This window comes from Setaria viridis, chromosome 9, assembly GCF_005286985.2.
Source record: "Setaria viridis chromosome 9, Setaria_viridis_v4.0, whole genome shotgun sequence".
NCBI classification, from domain to species: Eukaryota; Viridiplantae; Streptophyta; class Magnoliopsida; order Poales; family Poaceae; genus Setaria; species Setaria viridis.
In genome coordinates this window covers 22,402,883-22,428,862 of record NC_048271.2, presented here as the reverse complement: position 1 = coordinate 22,428,862, position 25,980 = coordinate 22,402,883, and the positions used below count along the sequence as shown (strand labels likewise).

Sequence of the window (25,980 nt, the reverse complement as noted above, 5' to 3'; positions counted from 1 at the left end):
GTATCGAAGATGGGCAAATCTTTTCATTCTATTGCAAATTTTGTCAAATTAGTAAGTCCTTATTTATTCGTTGCAAGTTAGCTGAGTTTTTTTTCAAAAAGGAAAGTCGAGTGTTTTCAAAAGCTATTGTGTTGATGGAAGTGATTATGATACTACATCCATTCTAAATTATTATTCGTTTTAAACATACATACATCTAAATTTATAGAAAAATTATATATCTAGAAAAGTCAAAACGAATAGTAATTTGGGACGGAGGAAGTAGGTGATATTTACCTGTGACGAAATGGCGGAAGTACCACTGTAGTCGACCCCAAGCTCGCCGCGTGCGCCGACGCTGCCCAGCGCCGAATCCCATTTCTCCTGCCCCGATATATTCTGCCCCTGAAATCGGAATCTCTTTTACTTTTACCGGCTGTTTAGACGGATGGACTTCGGGTAGCCCCCCACGCCAACGGTCAATTTCCTTTTCGTTCTCCAGTCTACACGATCTTCCTTGGCACTTGGCAGTGGTAAGAGTGTATTTTACTCTCTAAAACAAACGATATTCTCCTTTATTTTTCACGTGGGCTCTCTCACCGTCCAGTTATGTATGACTGTCCACAGACACAGTTCTATTTTGTCATAGTTTAGCTCGGGCATTTGTGAAAAATCTATGGTACCATTTGCCTTTGAACACGCTCAAAGCAGTGTTGGGCCTCTCCTGGTGAGTATTGGAAAATTAAAAAAAAACTACTCCCTCCATCCCTAAATAACTAAATAACTGTCGTTTTTTTATTTCCGTGCCTCAAGTTTGTCTGTATTTGTAGAAAATACGTGCACCATTTGTATCTTCAAATAAATTTATTAAAAAACTAGATTCAAATATCTATCTAATGATATTAATTTTGTATTATAAATACTAATATTTTTTTATACATATTTAGTCAAAATTATTTCTCAGGAAACGAAAATGATAGTTATTTAGGGAGGAAGTAGACGGGTGTGCCTTGGCTCGTCAAATCCTAGATAAACTATAAACAGGGAAATTTTTTTCGAAAGATACCTTTGAAGCGTGAGAAGATTGTAGAAATTTAAGCCGCCCAATGTAACCGCTATTACACTGGAATTTCGACTTCTATTATTTTTATTTTTATTCCTTTATTTCAAGTTTCAAACACAATCATTACTTATGGATTATTTATTTAGAACATAGGAATACAAAAACGCAAAAAAAACAGAAGTACACGATTAAAACTTCTAAACCTCATGTGCAACAAATGGAATTCCTATTGCATAGGAATTCTAGCAGTTTACTTATTCATTCCTAAAGGCTTCATATGAACTTTTTCCCCGCAGAATTCAGTTCTTTGGAATGATGTTGTCCTGTTACGAAGAATCCAGTGGTTCTTCCACAAGGTGACCTTGCGGTCCTGCCAGCAGGGATAAAACACGCGGGCGGCTTCAATGCGCTGCCATGGAGTAAGTACTAATAATTTGCATAGCCAGGCTGCAAGCAAGCATGCATGGTGCTGATTAAGCACAATATCACCACACTGCAGCGATGGATGTTAAGCACAAGCCCATGACGCCAGCTTTATTCATCAATCATCAGCTCAAGGCTGACAGGCCATCCTCACGAGCATTATTTCGGCAGTATCAATGTATCACGACACAATTGAGCCAGCGGTCAGTCCGGTTTACATAACTGGCTGGATGAGTACCATTTACCGAAGAAAAATGGAAGGGGTTAAAGAAAGAAAGAAATCTGATGACTTTGCAAAGCACATCTATTGATTCAGTTCACCCACGTATAAGCACGGAACCTAATCCCAATGCTGACACGTGAGAAGGGGTATACGCACACAATGGAGCTTCTGGCACTCAAACACGGGACCTAATCGCGATGCTGACATCATGGGGCAATTCGCACATCTTGCAGCTGGAGAAGATTTGAGTGCTGGTGATAAGATGAACCCTATAACCAAAGTGCTTGCACGTTAATAGTCAAGGGGACAACCTCTCAATGTGCCACGCTGTACTCCCATCTACTTCTCGCTGTGAGTATTGTAGCCTGTTTATATAAGATATCACACATTAAAAACATATGCGCTGCCCTGTTCAGTGGCGTGCAGATTTCAGATTAAAAGGAAAAAGTTCAAATTATAGCGAAAGTCCAGATAACCCCCTAAACTATGTTTTGGTTCAATTTACCCACTATCCTATACTATTTTATTTGTCAATTTTATTTCTCCATATACAAGTTGAATTTTGATTAGAGACTTTGCAGGGTGGTAGTGGACATCATAATCTATATTAAAAAAATATTTTATGAATTTTTCATCATTAGATTTTATATAATTTTGTATCTCAATGATAAATTTATTATTAAATATCCTACCCTATCAAAATAGTGATGAAAAATTCATGATATATTTTTTAACATGCTTGCAAAATTTGAAATTAAAACTCCACTTGTGCATGGAGAAACAAAAAGACAAATTGTGTTAAAAGGGTAAATTGAACCAATTTGCATAGTTTAGGGGGTAAACTGAACCAAGAAATACTTAAGAAATACTTCAGGAGGTTATCCAGACTTTGGTTATACTTAAGGAGAGTAATTTGAACTTTTTCCATTAAAAAAAAGGATAATGGAATAAAGGATGTACGGAACATACCGGTCATGCAACCGAGACTGTTGGCCTTGCCAGAACTCAAAAAGTGTTGGTGTCAATCTGTAGCCACCCCAGTATTCAGGCTTCGGGATCAAGCTACTGCAGTTACATAACACAGCCAAGGGATTAACAAAGGATTAATATTTAAGCTTCAGAGAAGATAGCCAATTCCAGGATTCCATTGCTAAGGTAATTAAAATGTTTGCAAATTTTAGTAGCTTTGACTGAGGTGCCAAGTGCTGTAATCATCATCATCAACAACAACAACAACAACAACAACAACATAACCTTTCAGTCCCAAGCAAGTTGGGGTAGGCTAGAGTTGAAACCCAACGAGAGCCACAAATCAGGGTTCAACAACAACATAGCCTTTCAGTCCCAAGCAAGTTGGGGTAGGCTAGAGTTGAAACCCAACAAGAGCCACAAATCGGGGTTCGGGCACATGAATAGCTGTTTCCAAGCACTCCTATCTAGGGCTAAATCTTTGGGTATATTCCATCCCTTCAAATCTCCTTTTATTGCCTCTTCCCATGTCAATTTTGGTCTTCCTCTGCCTCTCTTCACATTACTTCATATTACTGTCACGCCTTAGGGTTCCACTACGCACCGGTGCTTCTGGAGGCCTTCGTTGGACATGTCCAAACCATCTCAGCCGGTGTTGGATAAGCTTTTCTTCAATTGGTGCTACCCCTTACCTATCATGTATATCCTCATTCTGAACTCGATCCCTTCTCATATGACCACAAATCCAATGCAACATACGCATTTCCGCAACACTTATCTGCTAGACATGTCGTCCTTTTTAGGCCAACATTCTACACCGCCGTCCCATAAACCTTGACTTCTAGCTTCAATGGTACCCTCTTGTCATATAAAATTCCTGATGCTTGGCGCCACTTCATCCACCCCACTTTAATTCTATGACTAACATCCTCATCAATATCCCCATCTCGTTGTAGCATTGATCCCAAATATCGAAATGTATCCTTCCTGGGCACTACTTGGCTTTCCAAACTGACATCTCTCTTCTCATGTGTAGTAGTGCCAAAGTCACATCTCATATTTTCAGTTTTAGTTCTGCTGAGTCTAAAACCTTTTGACTCTAGGGTCTCCTGCCACAACTCCAGTTTCCTATTTACTCCTGCTCGACTTTCATCAACTAGCACTACATCCGCGAAGAGCATACACCAAGCGATATCCCCTTGAATATCCCCTGTTACCTCATCCATCACCAAGGCAAATAGATAGGGGCTCAAAGCAAACCCTTCATGCAGTCCTATTCTAATCTTAAAGTCATCTATGTCACCATCACTTGTTCGGACTCTAGTTACAACATTGTTGTACATGTCCTTAATAAGTCCAACGTGCTTCGTTGGGACTTTATGTTTGTCCAAAGCCCACAACATAGCATTCCTTGGTATTTTGTCATACGCCTTCTCCAAGTCAATGAAAACCATGTGTAGCTCCTTCTTCTTCTCCCTATACCGCTCCATAACTTGTCTTATTAAGAAAATAGCTTCCATGGCATCTATTAGCATATTCGATTTTCTCTGATGCTAATATATGCCGATTACAGCACTAGTATGTGGCAATAGTGTCTCTGGTGATGTTGCGATCTAGTCAAAAATCCACATGGCACAGTTCTGCAGGAACAATTCAAGAAAATCCTTCTCCCTCCTATCCTTGGAAAGTTGAAAAGAGAGTAAACAACAATGTTCGGCAGCTGCAATGCAGGAGGATTATTCCCTTGGAAAGTTGAAAAGAGAGTAAACAACAATGTTCAACAGCTGCAATGCAGGAGGATTATTGTGGTGCATACTGCATACTTGTTGATCAACAAAGGACATGGCTAGGAAGGTACAGACATTTTACTGTTGAGTTATTTTATGGTAATGGTTTTTTTATCAGTTCATGCTAACTAACATCAGAACTTGAGTATGATGGCTGCTACTTGTTAAAGCAGTTTTAATAATAGTAGGTTGCTCATAGCCTTCTAAGTTTGAAAGTGATACAATATTTGTGTTACCACTACCATGACACCTAAATACTGTATTAATGTGACAATACTATAATAGCAAATGAATTGTGAGCAAATAAAACAGCTCAAAATGGAATTTTCATGGCAAGAAAGAAAAAAAATAAAGAGAAAATTCGTGCAATGGATACTATATATGGATGCTATTGACACATTAAACTCACCCATCAGAATATTTTTGTTCCAATTCCTTGTACGCCTGTTGAAGGACCTCCCTTCCAGCAATGACAGTACTCTGTTGAATAGCATTAATATGATTCTTCTTCTCAGAATATCGACTTTCATTTCATCTTTTAAGCAAACATGTGGCAACAGTAAGTTTAAGCTTGCAATCCCAAACTAGCACAGTACCTGCTTACTGACTATGGCACCAAGCTGACTTCCTCGTGGGCGACTGTGGAAATATTTCTCTGATTCTTCTTCTGGAACCTTCTCAACTGACCCTTCAACTCTTACCTACATCCCACATGTCAGCCAATTAGAGCCTGCCATATACATTTCTATAGGCCCAGTTTTGCAACATGGCTCATTCCATGTCCCTTCACAAACAGATATTATTGGATGCATCATTGCTATCAGGACCCAGTCAATAGTTAAGAGTTACAAAATCTAGTTGTGAATAACTATGGAATGGGTCAAAAAGGCAAAATTTACACAAAATGATATTCTTATAAAAGTACGCAATTTAGGGACACTGGTATATACCCTGGGATATATTATTTGCCAAACCCCACATTTTTGTAGTGGATTTACAACATAGTGTATTACATCTTATTTATAGCTAGAGGATGAGAAGAACATCACAAACAGTGATAAGTTACTTCCATCACCTTATATGTACTAATGTTATAAGATGCTGCACTAGCTGGAGTAGACTCTGAATGAACCGACCTATTAGGAGTAATAAGATTATTCTATGATAAATGGTAATGAGACCTTACTTGACACTTTCAACACCACACATTATTAAAGATTTTGAAAAGGAGTAACATAATCTGTTGCACAAGCATTAATGTGTTAAATTTTGCTCTGTTATACTAATTAGGGTTTTACCCTTGCCAGCTCTATGTGATACTGCAGACGATAGAAACCATCCTTTGAAAGTACTGTACGAATTGGTAAATTTCACCTGACGGTTCATCTCATTCCAGTAGAATAGGAGTGCTGCGTTAGGATTTTCAGACAAGTCATGCGCCTTCCGGCCACCATAATTTGTGTACCTGTAGAAGAAACCATAACCATCAAAGCATGTCTAGAAAAGTTCTATAGAATCTCACTCGGACAACAATGTTTCAGTCACATACCAAACAAATCCCTGCTTATCAACTCCCTTTAAAAGAACCATTCTTGAAGAACTGCAAACAGGATAACCGAACAAACAATTATCATTTTGAATTTCTGGTACAACAAGAAGTAACCAGCTTAGCTGGAAGAAATACGTTAAAAGAACAAATAGCCATACGGTTTCCCCTCCTTATTGACAGTCGTTAAAGCCATAGCATTGGGCTCACGCAGGCCAGCCGTGACTGCTTCATCAAACCATTTCCGGAACTACATATACATATATGAAAGAAACATTCATTAACAATAAAAGGTTGTTCAAAGAAAAAGGATGAATATTTCCAAAGTTTCTTCCAATCAACCATACCTGATCAAATGGATCAGGCATCACTTGACTCTCAAGAAGTTCCGGGGAAATATAGTTCTCCCTGAGAGATGAAATGTCAACAGATGGAGCTTTTCCAATTCTCACACACATCGATGTGCCAGGGTATGGAGGAAGCTGGAGTCCATATTTGTTCAAAATAGGTGGGGGAATAAACCTACCCCCAAGAAAATGGTGTGGGCCAGTGAACTTTTTCGCACAGAGCTTCGGTGCAGTCAGCGACACCTAGACACAATGCAATTACTTAAAGATGAACTTTCGATTTTGGTAAGTATACCTTATGTTTATAGATGGATTCTAATCTAGAAGCTTCTAAATAGGATGCTAACCAGCATATCAGGTTTAATCCCTCCATCGACATCTCCCTCTTCAACATGCCATCCAGAAGGGACATCGATAGAAACTATTGCTGGTCTTTTATCTGAATTTCCAACAACAGCCAATGAAACAAGCCTTTGGATAAGATCATCAAAGGGTGGTCTGGGTGTTCCTGTAAAGATTTCCACAGAAAATGACAAAACTTAAGTAAAAATAGTGAAAAACACAATTGATGCATGTCAGGAATACAATTGCATATTCTTTTGAGATCAGTATGATTCAACTCAAAATGATGGCACTGACAGCATTTTCTTAATTAACAACCTGTTCTTGGTTTGATGAAATTCCTCAATAAACCAGGCCTGCAGTTGCACTCTAAACTATTCTGTATTACCCAGTCCAAAAAACTTATATGATAAAGAACAAGAATCCAGCCTGTTTACCTAAAAATGGGGTTACTAACGAGTTCACTCAGAATTGGACATAGTCAGTAACTGCATTTTCCTTTTGAGCAACATTCTTGTTTTAGCTGAAAGATTAACTACCATTTTGACAGTCCACAACTCTAGTACATAGCCACATCAACTTCTTTGTCATGCTAATTTTCAATTTCACAACAAAACTGCAGTTTGATTGAGAATTTATATCCCTATTTGACAAATCATATTACATAGAATCTTCACAAGGAGTAAGTGCAGGTAGCGAGCAGGGAAACAATTAATCTCTGGCACAAGCTTCACACTAAAATCAGTGAATACAAACTAGACAAGCAAGGAAGGTTAAAAGGAAAATATACCATGGAACGAGAAACCAAACATTGCGTCAATGATAATATCAAACTCCCTTGATAAGTCATCAGGTAGGTCCTCAGCAGTTATGAATGGGATCGACAGTGACTCAAGCTTAAAAAACACAAAAGTGGTCCAAATTATATTGGAAAATGAGGAACCATACGGTATCCCAAGAAAATGAGGGAGGCATGATAGTTTACCTGAGTAACTAGACCGGAATACAGAGGTTTGGGCGTACGCTTTGGGTAGCAAACAGAGGGCCTATACCCAAAGTGATAAAGATGACGAGCAGCTACCAGACCATCGCCGCCATTATTTCCTGGACCACATATAATAAGGACCCTTGTATGTTCACTCAACTTGTAAACCTGTGTTGATGATGAACTATTTCAGAAAAGTGTGCAGGCAGAAACCTTGAAAAAGGTTTGGTTTCAGAAGAAAAACTAAAAAAACTAACATATGCAGGCACAGAAATGCTAGCTCGACGATGCAACAGTGTACAGTGTTCACATTGTATGGAACATTGTTAGCTCCTAAGTTTGACTGTATTTAGTGGAAGTTCACAACTACTAAGGCAGCCATGAGTTGTCTATCCACTTTTTAAATAGCATCATAGATAAGACATCTTTTTGTAAAAAAGGGGCAAACCCAAGCGCTCTTTGGACACCAAATTGCAGTTGCCAGGGATTCATCCCTGGCCTGCAGGTACCACCCATGGTGCCTTTACCACTGCAGAACACCAATGTTGGAAACATCTCGAATCAATTAATAGGAAATGCTACTTTACTTTTAATCTTATTCAACCAGAGTAAAAGGTTACAACTAAACTTCAATCCCCATAATTTCGATCTTGAGTATTTTGTATGAAGCAGTTATTGCTGAGTAGCACACATCAACCATGGAAACATCGCCAATACAATCCACCATAGGGCCCTTGATAGTACCAAGCCCCTAACATAACTACCAGTCTACCCCGATCAAGTTCAGGCAGTAGATTACCAACAAGTGACAACATATGGATATTGTGTGCGGAATCCTGATTTCCCAGAAGTAAACCTCATGGTTGACCATCACTACCATCAACAATGATGCAGGGACATGGAAATTTTTGGTTGATCCGCCAAATCACCCGAGATGTTGAAACCCAGACACATTAAAAGGGGAAAAGGCATGGCAAATTCAGTTGGGGAGCAGCACGCAGTGGCCGACGCCTTACCTCCGCAACGGCCTCCGCGACACTCAACCCAGCGAGCTCCTGGAAACACAACCAATCAGACGATCAGCACCAATCCGCCTCCCACCACGATAACCGAACGAACAGCAACAGGGGAGTGGGGGTGGAATCCCCTTACCATGAGCTGGTCGACGCTGAACCCGAGCGGGCCCATGAGCTGCTCGTCGATCTCCGCCGCGTCGCGCTGCGTGAGGTGTGTCACCTCCGCCGATGCGGCCGCGGCTGCCGAGGCCGCCAGCGACGCCATGCCTCGCCTCGGCGGGAGGGGGAGGAAGGGGGCGGCAGGGAGGATGGGGAGGCGGCGGACGGGAGGCGGGGGACGGAGGTGGGGGGTAGGGGTTTTGCAGCGATGAGAGGAGGGGACGAGAGGACGGGGGTTGGTGGCGGTGGCGGTGGCGGAGGCGGTGGTGGTGGGGAGGAATGGCATAGCAAGGGAGAGGATGGTGGTGGCCGATTTGTCGCGGGCTCTGGATGCGACGGCCAGCATCCTGGACTGCGAGCCTCCGCCGGCCGACTGGCGCGGGGCAACTGGTGTGGCGAGCGGTAACGTGGCGTGTACTGTGTTCTGTGGGGCATGGGCGCATGGCACGGCGATACTGCTAGACAGCTGGTTCATGTGCAACGAACGGAACACGAGGGGTGCACGCGCTGAGCCCCCGTGCGGATTTGGATGTCAGCGGGGCGCGTTTGGTTTAGTGCCAACGCGCGCATCGCCAATTTTTGGCTCGTCCATACGAATTTGGTTAGTGCTTCGATTGGTGCCTGTTTTAAAAATATACCAAATGAACCGTGTATAATTTAATATTTACAGGAGGATCGTACCGTTTAAAACTATAGGCTATGGGCGTTTGGTTACTTTTGCTTATTTTTAGCACGTGCCATATCGAATGTTTAGATACTAATTAGGAGTATTAAACGTAGACTATTTACAAAACCCATTACATAAGTGGAGGCTAAACGGCGAGACGAATCTATTAAGCCTAATTAATCCATCATTAGCAAATATTTACTATAGCAACACATTGTCAAATTATGGACTAATTAGGCTTAATAGATTCGTCTCGCCGTTTAGCCTCCACTTATATAATGAGTTTTGTAAATAGTCTACATTTAATACTTCTAATTAGTATCTAAACATTCGATGTGATGGGTGCTAAAAATAAGCAGGGAAACTAAAGCAGACCATATGTAAGTTTTTTCCTATCTATAACCTCTTTTTTTGCTGCGGGCCGCATTTCCATCCACCGACGATATATCCTGCCTTGACGATCCAATCATTCGTCTTCAGTACAAAAGCTACCACACCCTAACTTAACCGAGCACGTCAGATTTTCAAAATCCAAAATTTGGAATCTGTGATGCCTCCAAACGTGACAGCTTTTGGCCTAGATTCTAGAAACCAAAATTTCGAATTCTGAGAATCTCATAAGCTGCTCAAGGGTTGCTTCTACCATATTCTACGTGCATAATTTACCTTTTTGCCCATCACCCTTCTAGATAATTACCCAATCTACCATTTATCCACTCTATTGAGTAGCATGGGCATAAAAGACATCTATCAAACAAGCAACCATATAATCAGATTTTGAAATCTAGAGCCAAACAACACCATTATGAAAATCCATACAAAATCTAGATTTTCAAAATCTACAATCTTATTTAAATGGGACCTTCATGCTTTCTCCCTTTGTCTAGCCTAAATCACACGAGATTAAAAATAGCGGCTTAGTCGTCAAATTAAACTCGAAAAAAATTAAATTGAGCTCCACTCCACTTTTGATTAGCTTGTTGACCCTCAATCCAAAGAAAATACATGTTGCTCCACCTCCAAGGCAGAGGGAGTGGTAATCACAGGCTTATGGATTTAAGGGGGTGTTTGGATACGAGGTGCTAAACTTTAGCAGGATCACATCGGTTGTTCGGATGCTAATTAGGAGGACTAAACATGAGCTAATTACAAAACTAATTGCATAGATGGAGTCTAATTCGCGAGACGAATCTATTAAGGCTAATTAATCCATCATTAGCAAATGGTTACTGTAGCACCACATTATCAAATCATGGACTAATTAGGCTTAATAGATTCGTCTTGCGAATTAGACTCCATTTGTGCAATTAGTTTTGTAATTAGTCTATATTTAATACTTCTAATTAGTATCCAAACATCCGATGTGACAGGTGCTAAAGTTTAGCAAGGGTATCTAAACACCCTCTAAGATAAGGGAGTGCATTACTGAAGCTAGCAGGGACCGAAGCGAAAAGGATAAAAAAAGAAAACGGATGAACGAAGAAAACACATAATGAGAATACGGTGCAATCTTTAGATGGTGATCTATCTATCAGAACATTCGGATGTTTTTCTCTTCTTTTCTTTTGTGAGAAATAAGCTTATTCATATAGGAATGGAAAAGCGTTGGTTTTGTATATCTGGTGTGATCATATCTTATATATTGATTTATTTTAGCAGACGTGTATGGGCACATGACCATTTGAAGCAATTACGAAATCGAAACAAAAACCACGGATAGTTGTCAATCTGTGCAACTTTAGAAAGAATTTAAAAAAGTTAGTTCGGCAGAACCGTCCCGTTAAACTAGTGACCGTCAAGCAATCACGAAATCGAAACAAAAACCACGGATAGTTGTCAATCTGTGCAACTTTAGAAAGAATTTAAAAAAGTTAGTTCGGCAGAACCGTCCCGTTAAACTAGTGACCGTCATATGAACACATCGGGTACATTAATTTTACCGTTTAACTTGACAGTTCACATCAAACCAATAAACTGACCGAAACCCACAAGTAGTCTCACGCGAAGGTGAGTGCAGATAGTACAAACATTACAGTCTTTGCATGATTAAGATACAACACAGAGTGCACAATTGAGTTTTACAAACCGAGTTCAAATACATAAATAGTTCATGAGTTCAACTAAAACTGAAATAAAAGTCTGACATAAATTAAAGATCGACAACTATGATACAAGAGCAACGAGAACTCCACGCTTAGCCCACAGTGTGAAATCTGAGATCAACAAGTGATCAAGCGTCGGGCTCGGCAACAGCCCATCCGTCAGCATCCTGATGAATGAACTTGCAACAACAAGGACAAAAGTCTACAATCTCATTTCCTGAAAATATTTAAGCAACAAACCTTAAGTATACTAATACTCAACAAGACTTAGCCGACTCCTAATATGCAAGGCTTTTTGGCTGCTGGGTTTATTTTGCCAAAGAGCAACTAAGAGTGAGTCCTTACTTTCAATATTTTAGCTAAGTTTTAAATGATAGCAACTATTCTCTACATTTGCATAATCACAACATTTCAATGTAGAAAAATAATTGATTAAATAAGCAAAAGTAATAACCATAATCATATTCCTCTTCTTATTATATTCCACTTCTTACTACGATGTGACGCAGTGATCAAGGTACTCTATTCCGAGAGGTTCGACGAATCGATTCAATTTTATCCCATGCAAGGTAAACCTAATCACACGATAGATATCGTCAGATGGCCTGCCGCCATGTGCCGGGCAACGGTCCCCTTCACAAACGCTAGCATTTGAACTGCCCGCAACTTTTCAAGTACTAGTCCCTACCAATGCCTCCCAGGGTTAGCCATGAGTTTCAAGAATCCACCGGTACGTCATAGAGCCAGCCATGGATTCCAGTCTAGTACTTGATAGAGGTACGATATCAAGCTCAATCTACTTTCGCATGAAGGTACTAGATTTATCGGTCGCCCCACAACCAGCATGTGACTAGTACAAATTCAAACTTGATCAACAGGGCCAACAACGGTATGGTCCTTAAGTGACACGAGCGAGGCTAACCACCATGCAGATAACCATAAACATTCAACAATCCCATGCCTCGCTCGATCCCAATTCTTTCCAAGATCATCAATTTTCATATTCCAACAGTAAGGTAAAAGGTCCTATTCTCGTGAGCGACAGGAAATCACTTGACTTCTACCGGTCCTAATTATCATGGCAATACTAACGACCTAAACATACTAGTATAACCAAGGGAACCTAGGGATCTTGCATCTATAGTTTCATCCAGCTCCTAGAAAACGTAAATGCACAATACTTAAAGCAAAATATTATATAGTTTTAATATTAAGGGTTATGCTCCGGGGCTTGCCTTCCTGAGCGTTAAGGTCAGTGTTCACAAGGCCTTGGGCCTGGGCTTCTGGCTGCTCCTGCTGCTGCTCCTCAACGACCAACTCTTACACTGCTCCTTCAGCTACCGCTTCTATATGAATGCAAGAATGCAAAGAAGTGTCACGAATGCAACAACTCAATCATACAACAAGTTCATTAATGCAGCAACTCAATAATACATTAAAAACTTATGCTATTTCTCACCTAGGGATTATTTTCAATATGTTAAAGGCTATAGAATGCAAGATAAAATCAAAACTATTTCTCAACATGTGTTCTGGACCTGAAGTTTTTATGGAAGCAAAATTGACATGTCGATATACTACTGCAAAAATTTCAGCATGATTTGACGACTGGAAAATTTATTAAAAATCTATTAATACTAAACTGCAGAAATAGAAAATCAAGTCTAACTCTTGTCTGTTGACATCCTGGTACTACAAACTTCATAGATTAGTTTTCAACACAAGGCTATACTACTGTGCATTTTCCAGAAGTTTTAGAGTACTACAACTATTTATTCTAATTAATAGGCATTTATAAATACGCATTTTATTTAGCAAAATAATTACATAGAAGACACAAACTAGCATTTTTCCTAGATAAATAGATCATCGGAGAGCTAAAAGAATTTACTTTGCATTTTTATCAGTTTCCTATGCTTTCCTATGCTTTTTCCAATATTCAGCTAGCAATTTAGAAAGTCAATCTAAAACTATATGAAAACTACACATTCCATGATTTCAAGTTGCAGGTATAGAGCATACACAACACCAGGAATCTAACAAAACCAGGTACAATCAAATATTAATGGCCGGAGAAGATATTTCAAAAACGGCTTTCAGATGCCCGGGCCACCTCAGTTTATTCGAGTGGGTGGTAATGACCTTTGGATTGAAGAATGTCGGCGCTACATATCAACAGGCCATGAATTATATATTTCACAAGCTTATCGGCATATTGGTGGAGATTTACATCGACGACGTCATGGTCAAGTCAAAAGGACACCAGGAACATCTGGCTGATTTACGGGAGGTATTGGAATGCACAAGGAAGCATGGGTTGAAAATGAACCCAAACAAGTGCGCTTTCGGCGTATCCGCCGGGCAGTTTCTGGGGTTCATGGTTCATGAGCGTGGGATAGAGGTCAACCGGAAAATCATAGCGGCTATCAATAAAGTCGTGGCCCCACAGAATAAAACCGAGTTGCAATCCTTAATCGGCAAAGTCAATTTCATCAGAAGATTCATATCCAACCTGTCTGGGCATATTCAAGCCTTCACGCCGTTACTAAAGTTGAAACCCGACCAAGAGTTCGTACGGGGAGAAGAACAACGCATGGCACTAGAAGACATCAAGCAATACCTAATCTCGCCACCTGTACTGGTCCCACCACAAGCTAACAAGCTGTTCAAGCTATACTTATCGACTGATGAACGAGCTATCGGATCGGCGCTAGTACAGGAATTCGAAGGGAAGGAATGGGTGATATATTATGTTAGCAGAAGACTTCTGGATGCCGAAACAAGATATTTCCAGGTAGAGCGACTGTGCCTATGTCTTTACTTCTCATGTACCAAACTTAGGCACTATCTGTTATCGACAGAGTGCATAGTTGTATGCAAAGATGACGTGGTGAAATACATGTTGTCGTTGCCGATTTTGAAAGGGCGGATTGGGAAGTGGATCTTGGCTTTGTCAGAATTTGACCTAAGATATGAATCGGCCAAAGCCATCAAAGGTCAAGTCATGGCCGATTTCGTCGCCCAGCACTGCGGACCAGAAGTCACTGTCGTGGAACCGGTTCCGTGGACTCTATACTTTGATGGTTCGTCATGCGGGGTCGGATCAGGAATCGGCATCGTTCTCATGTCGCCTCGGGGGGCAACCTATGATTTCTCTCTGCTGATAGAAGCATCAGCGACCAATAATTAGGCGGAATACCAAGCCATCCTAAAAGGGATACAATTATTAAGAGAGATCAAGGCCGACGCTGTGGAAATTTTTGGGGATTCTATGCTCATCGTAGACCAATTGACAGGGAGGTTCGAATGCAAAGATGATGTTTTGAGACTTTATTACGAAGATTGCCTCCAACTTTTGAAGGAATTCAAGTCCGCGGTCATTGAGCATATTCCCAGAGACTATAATGAGGAGGCCAATAGGCTTGCCCAACACGCATCCGGGTATCGGCCAATTCAAGGTGCCATGACTCTGGAACTCGTAGCTGACGATTGGCGAAAGGAAATTGCTGATTACTTGAAAGATCCATCCAAGAAAGTGGATCGGCGAGTGCGTTTTCAAGCCACAAAGTATGTATTACTAGAAGACGATTTGTTCTACCAAACGATTGACGGGGTTCTGCTCAAATGCCTAGGGATAGAGGAGGCAAAGATCCTGATGGGAGAAATCCACGAAGGCGTATGCGAAGCTCACCAATCGGCCCATAAGATGAAGTGGATGATTAGAAATAACGGATATTATTGGCCGACGTGTAGGGATACGAGGTAGGCTACACTAGCGCAAATCAAAATTTCTACCGCGTAAAACCAGGAAGAACTGCCGTATAAGGATCACGGGATTACCACTCGACGTACTACTGGTGCGGAAGATGTAGATATGCGTCGATGCAGTGAAGATGATCACGTAGTCGATCAACGTAGTCGTACGTAGTCGATCACGTCAACGTCCAGCAGCTCCTCAGCAGCTCGTCCACGTGCGCAGCAAGATCGCCTCTCGTGCCACGGCTCGTCGTCGGCTCGTCGTGGCTCGTCGGCGGCTCGTCCAAGTGCTGCAGGCGCAACACCTCCAAGGTATCCACACGTGCAGGGAGGAAGCGTCGCAAGCCGGACTGCTAGATCCGTGAGTTGCAACAGGCGAGGGCGTGGGAGGCGCGGCAGGTGTGTTTCGCCAAAAAGGTGTAAACCCTAGGGCGCCCCCACCCCTCTATTTATAGAGGTTCTAACGGGCCTCTAGGTCCGAGGCCCATTAGTACTTCTAAACCTAATCCAACTCAGATCAGATCCGAATTGGGCTTCCAGCCCCTTAAGTGTGTGACCCTATGGGTTCGGATACGTATAGACATGGCCCGAGTACTCCTACTCGGCCCAATAGTCGGTAGCGGCCTCTAGCAAGATGTGCCAACTCCTATACGCACACGAAGATCACATCAGACGAAGCATCACAACATAATATACATGCTATTCCCTTTGCCTCACGATATTTGGTTTAGCTTCAAGCCGACCGCTCTTTCTCGATCCTGTGATTCGGAATCCTTTTGTAGGTTAACTCTTAACCGTACGTAGCATGGCCATGCATTTTCGGATCCGATCACTCGAGGGACCCAGAGATATCACTCTCAATCAGAGAGGTGCAAATCCCATCTTGATTGACCATGTCTCATAGCATGCTTCTTGACAAACCCGAAAGCTACCTTTATAACTACCCTGTTACGGCGTAGCGTTTGATAGCCCCTAAGTAGGTCGATCCACATCTAGAATACATGCGACAATCTCAGGTCTAAGGACAAAGCGTATATGTTGTTTAAAGAGAGAACTACTTCTCGTGTTGGGTCAGTCCTAGCACATGTCTCCACATGTGTCCACATTATTAGTTCAACATCTCCATGTCCATGACTTGTGAAACATAGTCATCAACTAATACATGTGCTAGTCTAATATTCATGTGTGTCCTCACATGAACTCCGACTAGGGACAACTTTAGAATAACCATACAAGTAAAGAGTTTCACATATAATTCACATAATTGCAAATCAATTCAAGTAGCCTTTAATGGATATATTCAATGAACACAATATACAAATCATGGATACAAATGGAATATCATCATCTCTATGATTGCCTCTAGGGCATACCTCCAACAGTCTCCCACTTGCACTAGAGTCAATCTAGAAGGTACCTAATACCCATAGCTCTTACATGCGCATCATGCTTAGCCTGCGGGAATGGTTTTGTCAACGGATCAGAAATGTTCAGATCCGTGTGTATTTTGCATATCTTGATCTCACCCCAGTTAACGAAGTCTCGAATGAGATGAAATCGCCGCATTACGTGTTTGTTCTTCTGGTGGTTCCTTGGCTCCTTTGCTTGCGCAATTGCCCCATTGTTATCACAGTAGAGATTCAATGGGCTGGACGCATTCGGGAACACACCAAGCTCAATGAGGAAATTCCTTATCCAAACACCCTCCTTCACGGCTTCCGAAGCCGCGATGTACTCGGCTTCTGTCGTAGAATCGGCCACTGTCTCCTGCTTGGAACTCTTTCAACTAACAGCACCATCATTTAGCGTGAACACAAATCCTGATTGTGACTTTGAATCATCTCTGTCGGTTTGGAAACTAGCATCGGTGTAACCTGTTACAACGAGCTCCTCCTCACCTCCATAGACGAGGAACATATCTTTAGTCCTTCTCAAGTACTTAAGAATGTTTTTCACCGCTGTCCAGTGACTCTCACCTGGATCAGATTGGTGTCTGCTTGTCATACTTAGCGCATATGAAACATCTGGGCGAGTACTTATCATTGCATACATAATAGATCCAATAGCCGAGGCATATGACACTCTACTCATGCGATCCCGCTCATCAGCAGTCGAAGGACACTGAGTCTTGCCGAGATGTATGCCATGTGACATAGGCAAGAACCCTTTCTTTGCCTCTTCCATGCTGAACCGCTTCAACACTTTGTCAATGTAAGTATCTTGGCTTAAACCTATAAGCCTTCTCGATCTATCTCTATAGATCTTAATGCCCAGAATATATGCCGCTTCCCCTAAGTCCTTCATCGAAAAACTATTTTTCAGTGAAGTCTTTACGGACTCAAGCATAGGAATGTTATTTCCAATCAGTAATATGTCATCCATATATAAGATTAGAAATACTACAGAGCTCCCACTAACCTTCTTGTAAACACAAGACTCTTCTTCGTTCTTGGTGAAGTCAAACCCTTTGACCACTTCATCAAAACGAATGTTCCAACTCCTAGATGCTTGCTTCAATACATAAATGGATCTCTGAAGCTTGCATACCTTTCCAGCATTTTTCGGATCGACAAAACCCTCGGGCTGTATCATATACACGTCCTCAGCTAGGTTTCCATTCAGGAAAGCTGTCTTGACATCCATCTGCCATATCTCATAATCGGAATATGCAGCTATAGCTAGAATAATCCGAATGGACTTAAGCATCACTATGGGCGAGAAGGTCTCGTCGTAGTCAACTCCTTGAACTTGTTGAAAACCTTTTGCGACAAGTCGTGCTTTATAGATGTGAATATTTCCATCCATGTCCTTTTTCTTCTTATAGATCCACTTGCACTCTATGGCTTTAACACCATTAGGCGGGTCAACCAAGTTCCAAACCTGATTGTCTCCCATGGACTCTATTTCGGATTGCATGGCACTCTACCATTTTTCGGAGTTTGGGTCCATCATTGCTTCTGCATATGTCGCAGGCTCATCATTGTCCAACAATAATATTTCCCGCATTTCGCGGAGCCTTGCCAACCTTCGTGGTTGTGGCGGTGCTTCTCTTGCCATGGGTATCTCAACTTGTTCTGCTACGTTAGCATCACTCATTGATTTTTTCCCGATCGGCTCATCCTGAACTTCTTCAAGATGCACTGTCTTTCCACTCTTTTCTCCTTTGAGAAACTCTTTCTCTAGGAAAACCCCGTTTCGAGCGACAAACACTTTGCCTTCTGATCGGTTGTAGAAATAATATCCCAAAGTTTCCTTTGGATATCCCACGAAAATGCACTTATCTGACTTGGGTGTGATCTTGTCCGACTGAAGTCGCTTGACAAACACTTCACATCCCCAAATCTTTAGAAAAGACAAACTAGGAACCTTTCCAGTCCATATCTCATATGGTGTCTTAACTACAGATTTAGATGGTACCCTATTAAGTGTGAAAGCTGCTGTTTCTAGAGCGTATCCCCAAAATGACAATGGTAGGTCCGACTGGCTCATCATTGATCGAACCATGTCTAACAAAGTTCGATTACGTCGCTCGGACACACTGTTTCTCTGAGGTGTTCCAGGCGGCGTAAGTTGTGGAACAATTCCGCAACTCTTTAGATGATTGCTAAACTCGTGGCTCAAATACTCGCCTCCACGATCAGATCGTAAGGCCTTAATTTTCTTGCCACGCTGATTTTCAACTTCATTCTAAAATTCCTTGAACTTTTCAAAGGTTTCAGACTTGTGCCTCATCAAGTAGACATAGCCATATCTACTAAAATCATCAGTGAAAGTTATGAAGTATTGGAATCCTCCTATAGCCGTCATGCTCATTGGTCCGCATACATCACTATGTACGAGTTCCAACAAGTCTACTGCTCTCTCAGGAAATCCTGTGAAAGGCGTCTTGGTCATCTTGCCTAGCAAGCAAGCCTCACATGTCTCGTATGATTCAAAATCAAACGAAGTTAGAAGTCCATCAGAATGGAGCTTCTTCATGCGCTTTTCACTTATATGACCCAAACGACAATGTCACAAGTAGGTAGGACTCAAATCATTAGGCCGAGGCCTTTTAGCACTTACATTACAGATAGGTGAACCATTAAGATTTAAAACAAATAATCCATTCACAATGGGTGCAAAAGCCATAAACATATTATTCTTAGAGATCACACAACCATTGTTTTCACTCGCAAATGAATAACCATTCTTCATCAAGCATGAAGGAGACAAAATGTTTCGACTTAAACTAGGAACGAAATAACAATTATTCAACTCCATAATAAATCCTGACGGGAGGTGGAGTTGCATCGTCCCGACGGTCAACGCAGCAACTCTTGCATTATTGCCCACGCGGAAATCAACTTCTCCTCTTTCCAGGCTTCTACTTCTTATCATTCCCTGCATCGAATTGCAAATATGAGCAACCGATCCGGTATCAAATACCCAAGAATTAATAATTGTATCAGCGAGAAATATGTTGTCTATAACATTAACAACAAGCGTACCTGAGGTAGAAGTACTCTTACTTCCGCCATTCTTCAAGGAAGCTACGTACTGCTTGCAGTTTCTCTTCCAGTGACCAAGTTCATGACAGTAAAAACACTCTTTGTCTGGAGCAGGTCCAGGTCCAGCTTTAACCTTGGGCACTGGGTTTGGCTTGGACGTTCCAGCCTTGCCCTTCTTCTTAAAGCTAGGCTTGTTCTGTATAGCCATCACATGGCTGGTACTAGCGCTTTTCTTGATGTCAGCCTCTGCTGTTTTAAGCATGCCACACAGCTCATTTAGACCCTTCTCCGTCCCATGCATATGGTAGTTCGAGATGAAGTTCCCATAGCTAGGCGGAAGAGACGAAAGAATGAAATCAGTGGCCAACTCTTGGCCCAGTGGGAAGCCCAGCTTCTCCAACCGTTGAGTGTAACCAACCATCTTGATTACGTGTGGTCCTACTGCTGCGCCTTCTGCTAGCTTGCTCTCAACAAAGGCCTTAGACACATTGAACCTTTCAGTCCTAGCCTGTGTTTGGAACATGTCTCTAAGCGCCACGATCATATCGTGCGCCTCATGGTTTATTTCGAACTGCATCTGCAGCTCGGGTTCCATGCAAGTAAGCATAAGGCAGCTTACTTCGAGGTTAGCATCACATGCTTTCTTGTAAGCATTCTTAGCAGCAGCGGGTGCATCATCAGCAGGTTCTTCTGGTAGTGGGTTGTCTAGAACATCTTCCTTTTTCTCAGCCCTGAGAACAATTCTCAGGTTACGGATCCAATCCGAGTAATTTGTTCCATTCAACTTGTCCTTCTCAAGGACCGAACGCAAAGCAAACGGTGTAGTGCTGCTAGGTGCCATTTAATCTACAATAAAGTAATGCAAAATACACTAAGACAAACGTATCCATGATAGAGCAAATCACATTAAACTATTTTAACAGAATCTACTCCCACTAAAATCAATATCCCTCTATTGAAACTTAGTGATTCAGGATCCACAACTAACAAGTCCACTAGTGAGCTTTAGCATCACCGCTAGCAAACAAGGTAGATCGGTAAGCAACTTTTGCTAATCATATCATATATGACTCCTGTTGTTGGGTGACATCTCTATGTCTCGGCGCCCAACCTTTATGCCCCAAGGTCCTTAACCGTTAAGATAACCTTATTAAGCAAACCAACCCTTATGCGCGTAAGTGTCCGACACAAACCCGTCTAGTCAAGGAAAACTAGTGGCACCCTAATTTCATAGACCCACCACTAATTGTACAAGACATGGGACGGTGCAAGTTTTAGTTGGGAGGGCATACTAACTTAAACTTTGTGAGGGATCGTTCTACTTCTAACATCACAGCATGCAGAAAGTAAAACATAAACAGAATAGCATTCACACAGTTGTGACACGGTATGGCCCGTTTTCATATGGTGATCTCCATCTCCATAGAACCTGTTCACCATGGTGATCTCCATCTCCATGTGCGCCATCCTCCTGGTGATGAGTCCTCCAAGAACTAGAACATGCTATTACGCCTAATATCTAGTAAAGAATCTAGTAATGAAGATTACATAGTTGCTTGGATCATCACAGATTGGTACGCAGATCATTAAATACAATAAAGTGACAACACATATGGCTCCTGCTGTGTTGCCGTATGCGCGACACGCAGGTCACGAATGAGTTACACACATGCATCACATACACAAGGGGGCCATACTGATCACAAGATATATACATACATCCTGCAAAATAGAGTTAGGCGTTCTAACATTCCAAACTTCGGTTGCCTGAAACTCCATCTTCCAAGCCGAATTTAGGAAATCTAATTTCGCCGAAAACGACGAAGCGGTTGAATTTCATGTGTAACTTTTTCTGTAGATCAATTTTCATATAAAATTCGCCCCGATCCGAGATCGTACCGAAAAGTTATGGCTGATTTACCGAAGCATACGCATACGGCAAAAATCCCGACCCCGGCAGTAGATCCCATCTACTTTTGCACATCTAATACGCCTGGCGTATGACCCTGGATTTCGATTCGACTAATCACATTGATCTTCGCTCACTGCAACTGGATTTACGTGTATCACTTAACTCCGATGGCGGAAACCTAAGATATGAATCGGCCAAAGCCCTCAAAGGTCAAGTCATGGCCGATTTCGTCGCCCAGCACTGCGGACCAGAAGTCACTGTCGTGGAACCGGTTCCGTGGACTCTATACTTTGATGGTTCGTCATGCGGGGTCGGATCAGGAATCGGCATCGTTCTCATGTCGCCTCGGGGGGCAACCTATGATTTCTCTCTGCTGATAGAAGCATCAGCGACCAATAATTAGGCGGAATACCAAGCCATCCTAAAAGGGATACAATTATTAAGAGAGATCAAGGCCGACGCTGTGGAAATTTTTGGGGATTCTATGCTCATCGTAGACCAATTGACAGGGAGGTTCGAATGCAAAGATGATGTTTTGAGACTTTATTACGAAGATTGCCTCCAACTTTTGAAGGAATTCAAGTCCGCGGTCATTGAGCATATTCCCAGAGACTATAATGAGGAGGCCAATAGGCTTGCCCAACACGCATCCGGGTATCGGCCAATTCAAGGTGCCATGACTCTGGAACTCGTAGCTGACGATTGGCGAAAGGAAATTGCTGATTACTTGAAAGATCCATCCAAGAAAGTGGATCGGCGAGTGCGTTTTCAAGCCACAAAGTATGTATTACTAGAAGACGATTTGTTCTACCAAACGATTGACGGGGTTCTGCTCAAATGCCTAGGGATAGAGGAGGCAAAGATCCTGATGGGAGAAATCCACGAAGGCGTATGCGAAGCTCACCAATCGGCCCATAAGATGAAGTGGATGATTAGAAATAACGGATATTATTGGCCGACGTGTAGGGATACGAGGTAGGCTACACTAGCGCAAATCAAAATTTCTACCGCGTAAAACCAGGAAGAACTGCCGTATAAGGATCACGGGATTACCACTCGACGTACTACTGGTGCGGAAGATGTAGATATGCGTCGATGCAGTGAAGATGATCACGTAGTCGATCAACGTAGTCGTACGTAGTCGATCACGTCAACGTCCAGCAGCTCCTCAGCAGCTCGTCCACGTGCGCAGCAAGATCGCCTCTCGTGCCACGGCTCGTCGTCGGCTCGTCGTGGCTCGTCGGCGGCTCGTCCAAGTGCTGCAGGCGCAACACCTCCAAGGTATCCACACGTGCAGGGAGGAAGCGTCGCAAGCCGGACTGCTAGATCCGTGAGTTGCAACAGGCGAGGGCGTGGGAGGCGCGGCAGGTGTGTTTCGCCAAAAAGGTGTAAACCCTAGGGCGCCCCCACCCCTCTATTTATAGAGGTTCCTAACGGGCCTCTGGGTCCGAGGCCCATTAGTACTTCTAAACCTAATCCAACTCAGATCAGATCCGAATTGGGCTTCCAGCCCCTTAAGTGTGTGACCCTATGGGTTCGGATACGTATAGACATGGCTCGAGTACTCCTACTCGGCCCAATAGTCGGTAGCGGCCTCTAGCAAGATGTGCCAACTCCTATACGCACACGAAGATCACATCAGACGAACCATCACAACATAATATACATGCTATTCCCTTTGCCTCACGATATTTGGTCTAGCTTCAAGCCGACCGCTCTTTCTCGATCCTGTGATTCGGAATCCCTTTGTAGGTTAACTCTTAACCGTACGTAGCATGGCCATGCATTTTCGGATCCGATCACTCGAGGGGCCCAGAGATATCACTCTCAATCAGAGAGGTGCAAATCCCATCTTGATTGACCATGTCTCATAGCATGCTTCTTGACAAACCCGAAAGCTACCTTTATAACTACCCTGTTACGGCGTAGCGTTTGATAGCCCCTAAGTAGGTCGATCCACATCTAGAATACATGCGACAATCTCAGGTCTAAGGACAAAGCGTATATGTTGTTTAAAGAGAGAACTACTTCTCGTGTTGGGTCAGTCCTAGCACATGTCTCCACATGTGTCCACATTATTAGTTCAACATCTCCATGTCCATAACTTGTGAAACATAGTCATCAACTAATACATGTGCTAGTCTAATATTCATGTGTGTCCTCACATGAACTCCGACTAGGGACAACTTTAGAATAACCATACAAGTAAAGAGTTTCACATATAATTCACATAATTGCAAATCAATTCAAGTAGCCTTTAATGGATATATTCAATGAACACAATATACAAATCATGGATACAAATGGAATATCATCATCTCTATGATTGCCTCTAGGGCATACCTCCAACACGACGATCCTTGAAGACTGCTTCAAATATTATAAGGGGTGTCAAGATTGTCAGAGGTTTGGAAATGTACAATGTGCGCTCGCATCGGCCATGATCCGATAATCAAGCCATGGCCATTCAGAGGTTGGGGAATAGACCTCATCGGTCAAATTTATCCTCCATCAAGCAAGGGACATAAGTTCATATTAGTAGCTACTGACTATTTTACCAAATGGGTGGAGGTGATCCTACTAAAGGCCGTGACGTCGGCTGTCATGGTCGATTTCGTGAGAGACCACATTGTCTATCATTTCGGTATCCCTCAAACTATCACGATCGATCAAGGAACGATGTTCACTTCGGGAGAGTTCGAGGAGTTCACTGCCGATATGGGAATCAAATTGCTGAATTCTTCTCCATATTATGCCCAGGCTAACGGCCAAGCTGAATCGTCCAATAAGGGGATAATTAAATTAATCAAAAGGAAGATTGAGGAACAGCCTAAAAAGTGGCACTTGTGTTTGACCGAAGCTTTATGGGCATACAGGATGGCCTGCCACGGGGCTACCAAGATATCCCCTTATCAGTTGGTGTATGGACATGAAGCAATACTGCCTTGGGAGTTGAGAACAGGGTCAAGATGTACATCGCTTCAGGATCAGTTGACGGCCGATGATTACTCCTCACTCATGAAAAGGGAACTCGACGATTTAGCAGGTCAACGTCTGAGGGCCTTGATCAGCATTGAGGAAAATAAAAAGAGAGTGGCCAGGTGGTACGACAAGAAGGTTAAAGTCAAGCAATTCTCCCAAGGGGATCTGGTATGGAAGTTGGTGCTGCCGATTGGGTCTAAAGATCCCAAGTTTGGTAAATGGTCGCCCACTTAGGAGGGGCCGTATAAAATCGGCCGATGCGCTCCGAGAAACGCATACATTCTTGAGACGATCGAAGGAGAAGAATTCATAAGGGCCTTGAACGGGAGGTACCTGAAAAGATACTATCCCAATATATGGGTCGATGCATAAGTGGTTGCAGAGCATATCAAGATGACATGGCTAGCTCCTGGTTAATCGTGTAGCCAATGCAAAAATGAATCGCCTCGAGGAAAAGATATTCGTTCAAGTCAGCCGATTTATTATTTGGTGCGAACGATAGGGTACATGGCCGACACAGTGCTAGTCGCCCTTAGAACAAAAATACCGGTACATCTATTAACCATGCTTTTTCTTAAGTTCCCTCTCAATCCAACCTAATTCTATCAGGAGGCGGGTGCTTCTTTCCTCCACATCTTTCATCGCGGCTTCAACCTCAATTTGGCATGGAACAGGATGGCTCCGATCCAGCAGCGGTCGAGACGTTCCCACCACGGCGTCTTCAAGGGCGACCGGGCGAGGGAGTGGATGACTCCTTTCGATTGGCGGCCGCCTATGGCAGTTACCATCAATGTGATCCCAGATCCGCTGGACTTCAGCAGGGATATGATCTCTAAGTCTTTGTCCTCCTGCGACAACAGTTCATCGAAGTGCATGATTTCGATTGCACGTTCCAGTTCGGGGCTAAGACGTCTCGGCTAAAAAAAATTAACATATAACTGCTCCACATCAGACTGGTTAAAGGATCAGACCGGAGAAGGGAGAACATAGGAAGATTTCATACCTGGTTGACGGAAGGGGACGAAAAGGAGGAGGATGAAGAAGACATCGTGGTAAATAGCCTGATGGAATAAACTACCAAAGAGGAAAAGGATGAGCAAGGCGAATGCCCTTTGAAGCGATACGGGGTCTTGTACTTATAGAAAGAAAAAGGGCGAAGGTTTGGTAAGACGCGTCCCATCGGAGTAAAAAGGGTAATGAATGAAAGGCCACCACAAAGGACGGGTCAGGATTGA

General features: G+C 42.6%; 1 protein-coding gene across 3 annotated transcripts; it reads right to left on the bottom strand.

Moving 5' to 3' along the window:
• Positions 1-1,550: 1,550 nt before the first annotated feature.
• Positions 1,551-9,329, bottom strand: LOC117838395 (pyridoxine/pyridoxamine 5'-phosphate oxidase 1, chloroplastic). 3 transcript variants are annotated; one of them, XM_034718403.2, is made up of 13 exons: positions 8,817-9,329; positions 8,681-8,719; positions 7,665-7,832; positions 7,470-7,575; positions 6,685-6,845; positions 6,338-6,580; positions 6,152-6,240; positions 5,994-6,044; positions 5,819-5,909; positions 5,041-5,145; positions 4,854-4,924; positions 2,658-2,753; positions 1,551-2,053 (listed from the first exon to the last, which is right to left on the bottom strand). In XM_034718403.2, the coding sequence occupies exons 1-13, from the start codon at positions 9,312-9,314 to the stop codon at positions 1,987-1,989; spliced, it is 1,785 nt and encodes a 594-aa protein (XP_034574294.1). In that variant the 5' UTR covers positions 9,315-9,329; the 3' UTR covers positions 1,551-1,986. The 3 variants fall into 3 exon arrangements, with proteins under 3 accessions (XP_034574294.1, XP_034574296.1, XP_034574295.1); XM_034718405.2 differs by lacking the exons at positions 1,551-2,053; positions 2,658-2,753 and adding an exon at positions 2,816-4,377; XM_034718404.2 differs by lacking the exons at positions 1,551-2,053; positions 2,658-2,753 and adding an exon at positions 2,816-4,331.
• Positions 9,330-25,980: the final 16,651 nt, after the last annotated feature.